Raw genomic sequence first — 11705 nt, forward strand, 5'->3', positions numbered from 1 at the left:
CAGTAAGCGTTTAACACTCCCACCTCTCTTGACCTAAAAGTCTTAGAGAAAGATACAAAAAAGTAGATCACCGAGATTGTCTGATTGTGTACACTCAGCACAGGCCCCTGCAGTTCACTCCCCTCCTCTCCTCTTCCCATCCCAAGACCCCTCCTCCCTCAGGAGGGACTCCCATCTCTCCCACCCAGCAAGATGTGGCCCACACGATGTCCCATCCCCTGAGCTCAGAGCTATCACTTGTCTTGCACTAATTTGCCCCGGAGTCGTGTTCTGTGTTTATTCTCAAGAATAAGGCCATCTCTCTTTCGTGCCTCCCTTCCCAAATCTTGATGTCTGGTCCCAGTTTACCCCTGGGTTCTGCGCAGTGCCAAGGTTTACAAAAAGAGGTAAGTTTGTTTTTGTGTAAGGTCACTAAACCAGTTAGTGTGGCTTCAGTGTCCTCTCTTTTGGCTGAAAAGTCAACAGAAATAGGCCTTAGAGTGGCCATTTGGTCATGCCTACAGAATCAAGGACTAATGGAAAATAAAGAACAAAGCCCAAGTCAATGTTTCTTTCCAATAATTTTTTTTGTTTTTAATATCAATTGATGTTTTAAAAAATACAGAGGTGTTTGACACAGAATAGCACCATCGTGTAGGACACACACAGTTCCTGCGCCCGGCACCTGAAGGGGGTTCTTCTTGCCTGGGCTGGGGGGGCAGTCACTCAGGGGGCGTTTGACTCACACCAGTTAGTTTCCTGCTTCTGCCTTGACCCAAAGGTCTTACAGGAAGACAATAAATAAATAGAACACCGAGATTTTATTTTGCAGTCTGCCCAGTTCAGGTCTCTTAGAAAGAGAGGGGAGAAATGTCCAAACTGTGAAAGGGTGGGATGAATGGACATCAGGTCAGGTCAGCCATTCAGTGCAGAGTCCTAGAGTGACTGGGATTGGGAAATACTTGGGTCCTTTGGGTTTGCAACGGATTGTGTTGTTTCTGGGTTCAGGTTTTTACAAGAAGCAGACAGGCCCTATGTCCACACCAAATTCCTGCTCGGGCCCTCCTATGTCCATGGGTGCAATGTCAATGATGGGCAGGCGCGAGGTCTTCTGTGACCGGTACTCGATCATAGTCTTGCCCCACTTACCGGTGTGTTTCTAGGGGAGAAAGAGAGGAGACATTACTCAGTGGGTGCCTTGCAATCCAATACCAGCTGCCCAGGACCACAAAACTGAGCATCATAGAACACAAAGTGCAAACCACACTCGGGGCTCCTTAGACCTCTTCTTGGCTGGCCAGAGCCCTCTCCACCTCCACCCCTGTCCTTAGTAGCAAGGCCTCCTTTACTCCGCCCTTCTCCTCCTTCCCACTCCCCACAGTAAGCTCCCCACCTGTGAACCCCTTGTCACTCCATCTCACAGGCAGCCCTTACACGTTATACAAATCCTCTTACAAGAGTCACTGGAAACACTGGCTAAGGTCTTATTTCCCCTGAGCCAAGGGAGTGAGGAAGACAGAACAACTTGCTCCTCTCCCTTACCTGTCACTCTGCATGTTTTCTCTGTATAACCCCTCACACTCACGCCTCTAATGAGCTTGTCACTTTAGGACCATGGCACTACTGGGGACCAACCCTCCACCTGCTCCAGCCCAAGCCCCCAGCCATAGGCAACTTTTCTCTCTGGAAGCTCTAGCCAGCTCCACTCACCGTGCAGCCATCCTTCAGGACAGTATACGTGAACCTGCTGTTGCCCTCAGCCCGGATCTCCACGTCATTGGAGCCCTGGATGAGCAGGGCCTTCTTGAGGTTGCCAGCTGCTTCATCCAGGTAGGCGATGCTGTTCTTGCAATGGTAGGTGATGTTCTGGGAGCCCTCGGTGGACAGCAGGCGCAGGAAGGTCATCTGAACGTTGGCAGTGTTGGGAGCCAGGTTGTCATCTCCATAGCTGAACTGTTAGGGCAGACAGTGGTGGTATGAGGCCCGGGAGTGAGTGGCATTCAGTGGGACCATGAGCTTCAGGGGCTGCTAAGTGTCCAGAGTTCAGAGGAACTAAAGGGGACTGGGAGAGTGGGTCACTGGGAGGACGTGTTTGCTTCCAGAGAGTAGAGCAAGCCTCCGAGGACCTCTTACTCCACTTCTAAACGGGAGAAAATACTATTTCTCCTCTTTCCTTCCTCTTCAGCCCCAAAGAAAACTGGTAAGAATGTGGGCAAGGTGCTAAAAACTTCCAGGGAAAAAAGAAAAGGATTTGAGGAGCCATCTCTGGCCTAGAGAGCAACGAGACACTCACGTGGAAGCCACCGTTGATGGTTTCTCCAAACCAAATATGTTTCTTGTCCTTGCTCTTGCTGCTCCACCAGTTCTTCTTGGGAACACTGGCTGGGTTGGGGTAGACGCAGGTCTCACCAGTCTCCATGTTGCAGAAAACCTTCATGGCGTCTAAGGTGCAGCCCTGGTTGGGGTCAATCCAGTAGTCTCCTGCAGGGGGAGGAGGCAACACCCTGTCAGAGCTCAGGCCGGCACTGACACACCCTCCCCGAAGGGCCAGAGACAGGAAGGGCTACGGGGGCACCAGAGGAAGAGGAGCAGGGTGTGAGGGCCATTATGGCCTAAGGGATCAGGGACAAGGAGACCTGAATGGGACAGTCCAGCGCTAAATGGCAGAGCAAGCAATAGGATAGGAGCAGTGCCCGCCTGGCGGACAGAACTCTGCCCTGACGTCACTTCTGCCATGTAGCGTGGCAAGACAGGAGCCAGGGCTGCTGTTGTCTGGGGAGCAACCACCTGCCAGACCCTCCCAGGCCTGCCTCAGCCCTGCAGTAATGGGTGTCTCCTCCCTCCTTCTGAAGGGGCCACGCCCAGTGGGCTGACTTCCTACTCTCTGAGACAGGGAGTCCTGCTCTCTTGGCTCACCGCTCTTCCATTCAGGGTGGCAGAGTTTCAGGTCCCGGCAGGTGCGAGCAGGGTTCTTGCGGGAGCCTTCAGGGCTGCGGATGCTCTCAATCTGGTTGTTGAGGGACTTGAGTGTGGCATCCACCTCGGCGTCATGCTGTCTCAGGTTGCCAGCTGCCTGGTCTGCCCGCATATACTGCAGGGGGTCAGGGCCTTTCTCTCTCGCACCCAGGCCAGCAAAGGCCGACATGTCGATGCCAGGACCAGGGGGACCTGGAGGGCCAGGGGGTCCAGGATTTCCAGGAGGACCCTGTAGCAGGAAACAGAGAAATCAATCAGGAATTCTGGGGAGTTGTCCCTCCTGTGTCCATTCCCCACCTATTAGAATGTACTGGAGTGTTTTCTTCCCAGTCCCATGAGTTGGGAAGGGGTACAGCAGGCCAGGACCAAGAAAACCATAGCACCTTCCTTACTTCTTCATTAGCCCCTCTCATCCCAGCACAAGTCATGGGCCTTTTGAACCTCCAGAGGGACCCTAGTATAAAGGGTGCCATCATCATTAACTGCAGGCTGATGCCCCAAAAGAGGCCCCTTAGCACCAGAGACCTCAAGCTTCCTGGATGCTGGGACACTCCAGACATCAGCGAAGGAGTCAGGACACTTACAGCAGGGCCTGTTTCGCCTGAACGTCCACGGGGACCGGGAGGTCCAATGGGGCCAGGGATGCCATTAGCCCCATCTTTGCCAGAAGGACCCACGGGGCCAGGAGGACCCTGCAAGTCAAGAGAGAAAAAGGCAGTAAGAGAAGAGCCATCAGCAAAGGGAAAGTCGGGGAGTAGCTGGAGGAGATTAGGCGGCCATCCTGATAGCACTAGCCACTCTGCTCCCAATTCTTCACATTTCTCAGTCACAGAACCCCAAATAGCTCTCTATTCACCCAAGAGCCAGAGGACAGTGTCATGGCTCTCCTGCCCTCCGAGGCTCCTCTTTGTAAAGTCCTGTTCCCAGGGGTCTGTCTGACAGCCGAGAGCTGCTCTCAAGTTCATCCTACCTATGATCTCAGGTGCTTTTCTGGCCATAGTCACATTGAGCCAGTCCTACTTCCACTGCTGAGTGAGGCCCCCTGAGCCCAAGGCTTCCCAAGAAGCAGCAACATTTCCCTCCCCATCAGACACCTGGCCAGTGCCCTGGCCCCACCCCTGAGGAAGAGCTCACTCCATCTCACTTACTCTAGGGCCAGAAGGGCCAGCAGGACCAGAAGCACCTTGGTCTCCAGAAGGACCCTGGGCAGAAGAAAGAGGCAAAGGTCAGAGGTCAGCAAAGACAGGGCCCCCTCTTCCAGGATGGAGAGCCTTCTGAATATATTTATATATGAAGTTGGGAAAGAAGATACATGTCCCATCCCCATTCCCTTTCTACTTACTCCTCCCTCCAACCCTGAGAGAGCCCAAGAAATTTCTTAGGATGATCCCAGGTGTCTTAGCAGCATGGGAAACTCAAGTGCGCTCTGAGCAGAGGTGGCCTTGGGGTGCTGAGCACAGACAGCAACACTCACAGGAGGGCCGGGCAGACCCTGCAGACCGGTGAAGCCACGGTGTCCCTTCAGTCCCCTCTCGCCAGCCTCTCCAGCTTCTCCTTTATCACCTCGGGGGCCTTGAGGGCCCTGGGAACAAGACCAACAGACACAGGTTGGGTCAGGTCGAGCCGGGCAGGAGCCCTCTGTTGGCCTCGTCCAAGCCAAGGAGTCCAGGGTCCTCAGGGCCCCTGTTGCCCTCCCAGCCTGCCTCCGTCAGAGACCCAGCACAAGACGCTCACTCACTGGGATTCCCCGGGCTCCAGCTGGTCCTGCGGGTCCCATGGGACCTTGTGCGCCCTGTGAGGAGAGAGTGGGAACAGCATCAGGTCAAGGCCAGGACAGCATGGCCTTCTTCTTTATCTGCCCTTGGGTGGAGCACTGAGACGGCTGCTCCCACAGTACTTACAGCTTCTCCTCGGTCTCCCTGCTTGCCAGTTGGGCCAGCTGGGCCAGGAGAGCCAGGGGGCCCAGGGGCTCCAGGAGCACCCAGGGGACCAGTCTCACCACGATCACCCTGTCAGGAGAGAGGTTTCAGACTCAGAGAACAATGCTCCAGAAGAGGCAAAGAAAGAAGGTCCTTCCAGAGTGACACAAGACTCTGACCCCAAGCTGCTACCCCAGGCTGATCCAACAGAACATCCTCCTGGTCCCACGGCACAGAGAGACCCCCCAGATATTCACCTTGACTCCAGCCGCACCATCTCTGCCAGGGGGGCCATCAGCACCAGGGCTTCCCTGGGCAATGGAAAACAAGATGCCATTAGAGCTGGCCCTGCTCATCTCCCACTCTGCTCCCCTGTCCTCCCCTCAGAAGCCCCAGGCTTGTTCCCGCTATCCAACCAAAGCTTTGGAGCCAAAGCTTGCTTTCTCACCAAGCTTTGTCTCTGTTCCCTTCTCTCTCCCAAAACAACCTTCCATGGCACCCGGGATCTCGGGCCTAATGGCCCATCCTGTCAATCCCTTCTCCAGGGCACTAGGACTTGGCTGGGCTGGCCTGGAGATGGAGATGCACGAGGCTCCTCTCCTTAGTAAGGGTCTCTTCACAGTGAGTCCCACTGCTCACCTCTCGTCCAGGTTCACCAGCAGGACCAGTCAGGCCAGGAGGACCCACAGGGCCAGGGGGACCTCGGTCTCCAGATGCGCCAGGAGCTCCCTGCTTGCCGGGCTCACCCTGAAAAGACAATGACAAGGATGATGAATGTGCCCTCTAAGTCCCTGCCCAGGACCCCACTGAGCCTTTCTGGGAAAAGGGCTATCAAAGGCACAGTTCCGAAGGCAGAGAGAGTGGAAGCCTCAGGATGGCATCGCTTCTGCAGAGGTCAGGCCACCACAGCCTAGAGCACTAAGTGAAGAGCTTCAGACCTGAGCCAGGCTGGGCCCAGGTCACCCAAAGGAAGGGGTGCCCCTCACTCACCGATGGGCCGGGCAGGCCAGGGAATCCTCTCTCACCACGCTGCCCAGGAAGACCAACGATGCCCCTCTGACCAGCCAGACCCTGGGGACCTGGAGGACCATCGGGACCCTAAGAGGAGAGGGAGGAGATAAGAACTTGAGAAATGACACAAAGCGGCCCACCCACCCACGCCAGCCTGGCTGCCAGCTCTGCGGGGAGCAGCATTCCTCCTGCCCTCGCAGTATACTTCCCGCTGCACTGCTTCCCCGCAAACCCACAGCCCCTGCTCCCCCGACTCTGTGCTCTGTGAGCTCAGAAGCTTCTCATACCCTTGGCCCCGGGCTGGGCTGGGCCTGATGAGGCACTTACTGAGGGGCCATCATCTCCAGGCTCTCCCTTCTCGCCAGGGGCTCCTGCAGGACCTTGGAGGCCAGGGTCACCAGCTCGACCAGGGGGGCCACTGTCTCCTCGAGCACCTTTGGGACCATCTTTTCCAGAAGGACCAGGGGGACCAGGGGGTCCAGGGTTGCCCTAGAAGGAGCAAATGCAGGAAGTGAAACGTCGATTCACCCTTTTCCACCTGGGCTGCCAAAGCTACCGTGGCCCCAGGGTCAGCACTTTCCCCTCTGGGAAAGGGCAGCTGTGCCCTCCACCAGTTTCCCTCCCTCTTTGATTTTCTCTCCTACATTATTGGTCTGGGCAGCCAGCCCTGACTTCTCCGGCCCCTGCACACTTTGCTTTTTCTGATCTACTTAGAGTCTCTCCCTCCTACCTCCCCTTCAGCTTCAATTCCTCCACCTTAGCCCACCCTCAGTTCCTCAAAAAACAGCTCAATCCCTGCTTCTCTGCCCGCTAAGCCTGTGCACCGGCTCCCCTGCTCCCCTGCACTTGGTGTCGTCCGTCTGTGAGCTCTGTGACTTTTCCTCATCTCTCCTCCCTCCACTGCAAACTCCCTAAGGACAAGATGTATGACTTGTACAGAGACCAGTGCACAAATTGTGCTCAAGAAATGTATGTCTGTGATGAAGGCAATCGTGCCAGCCCCATCGTGCCAACAGAGCCAGAAGTCTGAGGGTTTGAACCCCAGCCAGCCGGGAAGATTGGGAGCCCCGCTGCTCCCAGCTGTCTACAAGGGGAATGCGTCCTGTGGCTGATTAGCTTCTCCTCCCAGGTGTGGGAATGGGCACAAAGGCGTGAGCCTGGGCTCTCCAGGGCCCTGTCGGGGGGACTGGGCCAGACTGCGGCCCCTGCCTGTGCCTCCCATGCCCGAGTAAGGAACCAGGCAGCAGCAGCACTTACATTGGAGCCTGGGGGTCCAACGCGGCCAGCAGCTCCGGGGAATCCGGTGGCTCCCTGTGTGAAGAGAGGAGAGGCCCTGAATCCATCAGGCCCTCAGGAGGTCCAAGAATCTAATGTGGGGGGAGGTCTCAGAGGCCAGTGTGGAAAAGGACGAGGGGAACCAGAGAGGGAAAAAGGGCCTTTGGGGTCTGGCCACAGGATTGGGCAGCTGTAGCTTCTCTGTCTCTGGCTCCTGCAGGGAGCACTCAGCCAGGCACTTAGCTCCTAGGACCGGCCCTCCCAAGATCCCTGTACATCAGCAGAGGGGTTTCTTCTCTCAGGATGGGCTCAGGTTAGGGGCAAGAGCAGGACGAGGAAGAAGGAAGTTGGTGAATCCCAGAACACTGCAGTGGAGCCTCTGGGGCCACATCTTTTTCATGAGGCTGGGGGTGGGGGTATGAAAGAAGCTGCTGCACCCCCAGCCCTCCTCCCCACCTGGGTGAGAATGGGGATGGGGCCTCACTCACCGGGGGACCTTGAGCACCTCTGGCTCCTTTAGGACCAGTCACACCAGTAGGACCCTGGGAAGGAAGGAGGGAGAGAGACAGTGAGGTCCGGTCGCCCCGGGGGAGAGTTGTCTGAGCCCCAACAATGGACTCCTGAGGGCTAGTTTTTCAAAGATGCAGCTTTCTTGGCACAAAAATCCCAGCCTGAAGAAGTAGTCACATGTGGGCCTGCCATTCTGGCCACCAAGAGATTTCTGTTCTAGGAGAGCTCAAGGGTGAAAAGCCCATCAGGCATCCATAGAGCCAGTTGTGAGGTCTCCCCCTCACCCCCAGGAGATTGGCTGCTCTGTCCGGGACTATGACTCCTCAGGGAGACACAGCCTGACTCTGTTCTTCCCAGAGCACCCCTACCACATACCCCACACCCAAGACAATGGAAAGCCAATTTAGCTACTTGAGCCTTTATCCCTAAGTACAAACTCCTCCTCCCGGCAGCCTCTCCTTCCTGTGGCAGCAGAGCAGCAGGCTCCACAGTCTGCTGGGTGGAGGGCCCTGAACTCAGGTAGAGTGTAGCCCAGGCCTCCCAGCCATTCTCTGCTGGTCCACCCCTCACCCTGCACCCAGTGGTCCCTGCCCTGTGGGAACAGCTCCTGCGGGAGCTCGGCACTACCCACCTGAGGCCCAGGAGCTCCAGAGGGGCCCTGAGGACCCGGGGCGCCAGCGTCACCCTTCTGGCCAGCCTCTCCTTGCTCGCCCTTGGCCCCTGGCTGGCCATCAGCACCCTGACCCAGGAAAGAGGAAGCAAGTGAGTGAGGGGCAAGCCAAATACTTGTGGTTCTTCCCAAAAGGCCAGAGACTCTGAGTGAGTATGTGTGCGTGTGTGTGTCCACCCTGGTCCTGAAAGTTGGGTCTAAGATAAAAGTGTTACCTCAGTGTGGAGATATAAAAGGAGAGGAGGGAAGAGGCCATTTCTCTCTCCTTTAAATTCTGGCCCTCCCTCCCCCACAGGCTGCAAGGTGCCCTTGGGTGCCGGATGTGGAGCTAGCCTGAGTGGAGGGGGAGGGAGGGTGGACAGAGGCACTCACGGGAGGACCGGCGAATCCAGCAGGTCCAGGGGGTCCAGTCTCTCCACGTTCACCCTGTGAGAAAAGAGGGGCCAGGAGCGGTAAGGCCCTGCTGCCTGCCTGCTCTGTTCCCTCCTACAAGCCCAGAGCCCCTTCTGGCCCGGCCCAGCCCCCTGCGCAGTAACTCCCAGAGAGAAGGCATCTGAAAGCAGCTTCAGGAAGCTCAATCCTAAACAAAGAAACCCAGGTCGGAAAGCCTCTTGGTCAGAGGATCTGGTGACCCAAAGGCCCTCCCTCCACCATGTCCATATCATGAGGGCAACATGCCTTCTCTCTTCCTTTCTCCTCTCTCCTCCCACCCCCAGACCCAAATGGCAGGGAGAGAGCCAGTGCCAGGGCCTGCAAGGCCAGGCTGAGAGGCAGAGCTGGCTCCCTCACTCCCAGGGGCCTAGGGACAGAGCCAAGCTCAGGGGCAGATACTCACCGGGGCGCCACGAGCACCAGCTGTTCCTGCAGGACCAGGAGGGCCAACTTCTCCCTAAGGTGGGGAAGGGCGTGGGGGTCAAAGTGGGGCCCTTTGAGAACAAAGTGCATCCAGGAAGCTCTGACGATGGACAGGGGCTCTGAGTCCCTCTACCCACACTACCCACAGCCTTCCTCCTTGTTGCTTCAGCCCACAGCTGCACCATCCCCGGGGCCTTTGCTGAATGCATTTTTACCCCCAGGGCACACAACCACTGACTTTGCTTCTAAGAAGACCCCACCCTTCACCCCTTGCTGCCACTGGTGGGCAGGAGGGTGACAGTTGATGAGTGAGAAGTTAACAGTCTTGGGCAGCATGTGAGATGGGGGAGATGAGGCAGAGGAAGAGAAGGGAGCCAGGACTCACCTTCTCACCATTGGCACCGGCCGGGCCAGGGGGTCCAATGGGACCAGTCAGACCCTGGGAAGAGAGAAGGGGCGTGGTGAGGGAGGTGGGGAGAGTCAGTCAGGGACTTGGAGCCCAGCAGGGACTCTGGGGGCCCCACACCCAGTGGACCTTGGTGTACCCTCCATGACCCCCAGAACTCGCCCTGTGGCCCCCAGTTTTGACAGGGAAGTCCCTGCAGCTGCCCAGCCCAGACAGTTGAGATAGGACCAGGAACCGCACTCACACATGACCCCTCTCTTCCCTGAGCGCAGAGCTGAGGACCCACGAGGTCCACTGCATCTGTCCCCACCCAGTCCCCAAGGAGCCTGGAGCCATTCACTTACTCGTCCACCGTCCTTCCCAGGGGCTCCCTCGGGGCCTTTCTCACCAACATCACCCTGTGGGACAGAGAGAACGAGCCACCTCAGGGGGCGGTGGGGGTCGCTCCAAGACCCTCTTTGCCAGCTCAGTATCACTCCAGGCAGAGCTCAGACTCCAGCCAAGAGGATTTACTGTGGTCTCAGGGTGAGTGACGAGGAGTGAGATGGAGGGAAGGGTGGAAGGAGGATATCACTAAAAGGCAAACGGAGACTTTGGAGGGGAATCTCCAAGGTCCTCAAGAGGGGCAGCCAGGACCCTTGCCCCCAGGGACTGTGGCAGAGGGAGCAAGTGTGGGGGCGAGCAGGGAAGCATGGCTCTGGGGGAGGCACATCAGGCTGGTACTCACCCTGTCTCCCTTCGGCCCAGCGATACCAGCTGCTCCCCTCTCACCGGGCATCCCCTGCAGACCTGGAGGGCCCTGAGCCCCAGGGGGGCCAGCTGGGCCAGATGCACCCTGGGGTGTGGGGGGAGAGAGGGAGTCTGTGGTGGGCAGCACCACCCCTGGGACCCCAGTGCCCACCCGACCCCCCTTTCTTTCACTTCCTCCTATGCCCAGACCCCCTTTCTGTCTCATCTTCCACTCCGCCCTCCTCCCCTTCCTCATCCTCCTCGGCAGGCCTCCTAGGCCAGCCCAGAGGACCCCTGCCAGCAGGATCAGCCTCACTTACTTTGGGACCATCAGTGCCAGGGGTGCCGGGGAGGCCACGGGCACCCTGGAGGCCCTGGGCACCAGGAGAGCCGCGTTCACCTGGGAACCCTCGTTCTCCCTGTGGCAGAGACACCAAGGAGTGATTAGGCCAGAGAGATGAGGTAGAGGCCCGAGGAGAAGCAGGGAGGTGGGGAGCGGGGTGGGGACCCAGGACCCAGGGCAGCTGTGCTGTTGGGAGGCGCTGGCAGAACTGCACAGGGAGAGAGCAGGCTCAAGGGACCACCAGGAATGGCCAACAGGACACTCACTCTGGGACCCACGAGGCCGGGGGCTCCAGCTTCACCGGGAACACCCTGGAGAACAAGAATGTGTGAGAGACCGAAGGCTTTGGTGTCCGAGCCTGGCTGAGCATTCCTTCCCCCTGAGCTCAGATGGTCGTCTTGGGGAGCTGGGATGTGCTCCCGGACGTCCTGGGCCTCACGGGGCTCCTCATGCCCTCCAGGCCTTGTCTCCTGGGCATCAGAAGACAGTTTCCCATCTAACTAGGCTGCAGATTCAAAGAACCTCACACTCACCTGGTCACCTGGTTTTCCACCTTCACCTGGGGGACCGGGAGGGCCAGGAAGTCCCTAGAAGCCAAAGTGACAAGCATTAGTAAAGGAATAAGTTTGCTGCCTCCCACCTTCCAGGGAGGCCAACACAGGGTGGAGACCAGTGGTTCAGGGAAGTCTCATTCCCCTGGTCCCCCTTGAGGGAGGTGGACCCTCCACCCACAGTGCCTGCTGCTGCCCCTACTGAGCCCTGGACGCAGAAAAGGGCTCCAGAGAAAGCCTGGTTCAGCTGCCTACCTGGAATCCAGATGGCCCAGGAGCACCCTGTTCGCCTCGTTCACCAGCAGGTCCCTGCAGAAGAAGCAAAGGTGAGCTGAGCCAGCATTCCAGAGCCCCTGAGAGCCTCAGTTAGAGCCCCTGGGGGGCGGCCACAGGAGGGCAGGATAGACACCTTCCTGCACTGCCCAAGCAAGGTGTGTGTGCCTGTGTGCCTCACTGTTCTCCTATCAATGACAACCGGGGG

The 11705-nt window shown here is 57.7% G+C and overlaps 1 protein-coding gene across 1 annotated transcript in view; it reads right to left on the reverse strand.

Annotated features, from left to right (window-relative positions):
* Nucleotides 1-547: 547 nt before the first annotated feature.
* COL2A1 (collagen type II alpha 1 chain) overlaps nucleotides 548-11705 on the reverse strand; it is a 31194-nt gene continuing 20036 nt past the window's right edge. Inside the window, exons 29-53 of the mRNA XM_023535401.1 lie at nucleotides 11480-11533; nucleotides 11207-11260; nucleotides 10940-10984; nucleotides 10651-10749; nucleotides 10329-10436; nucleotides 9946-9999; nucleotides 9581-9634; nucleotides 9176-9229; nucleotides 8713-8766; nucleotides 8302-8409; nucleotides 7649-7702; nucleotides 7143-7196; nucleotides 6213-6374; nucleotides 5865-5972; nucleotides 5514-5621; nucleotides 5132-5185; nucleotides 4857-4964; nucleotides 4694-4747; nucleotides 4430-4537; nucleotides 4104-4157; nucleotides 3540-3647; nucleotides 2896-3184; nucleotides 2273-2460; nucleotides 1690-1932; nucleotides 548-1138 (exon numbers count right to left, since the gene is read on the reverse strand). Of these exons, the coding sequence (XP_023391169.1) occupies nucleotides 992-1138; nucleotides 1690-1932; nucleotides 2273-2460; nucleotides 2896-3184; nucleotides 3540-3647; nucleotides 4104-4157; nucleotides 4430-4537; nucleotides 4694-4747; nucleotides 4857-4964; nucleotides 5132-5185; nucleotides 5514-5621; nucleotides 5865-5972; nucleotides 6213-6374; nucleotides 7143-7196; nucleotides 7649-7702; nucleotides 8302-8409; nucleotides 8713-8766; nucleotides 9176-9229; nucleotides 9581-9634; nucleotides 9946-9999; nucleotides 10329-10436; nucleotides 10651-10749; nucleotides 10940-10984; nucleotides 11207-11260; nucleotides 11480-11533 (2523 nt within the window). The 3' untranslated portion in view covers nucleotides 548-991. The remainder of the gene's footprint in view (nucleotides 1139-1689; nucleotides 1933-2272; nucleotides 2461-2895; nucleotides 3185-3539; nucleotides 3648-4103; nucleotides 4158-4429; nucleotides 4538-4693; nucleotides 4748-4856; nucleotides 4965-5131; nucleotides 5186-5513; nucleotides 5622-5864; nucleotides 5973-6212; nucleotides 6375-7142; nucleotides 7197-7648; nucleotides 7703-8301; nucleotides 8410-8712; nucleotides 8767-9175; nucleotides 9230-9580; nucleotides 9635-9945; nucleotides 10000-10328; nucleotides 10437-10650; nucleotides 10750-10939; nucleotides 10985-11206; nucleotides 11261-11479; nucleotides 11534-11705) is intronic.

The sequence above is a fragment of the Pteropus vampyrus genome, unplaced genomic scaffold (genome assembly GCF_000151845.1).
Source record: "Pteropus vampyrus isolate Shadow unplaced genomic scaffold, Pvam_2.0 Scaffold140, whole genome shotgun sequence".
NCBI lineage: Eukaryota > Metazoa > Chordata > Mammalia > Chiroptera > Pteropodidae > Pteropus > Pteropus vampyrus.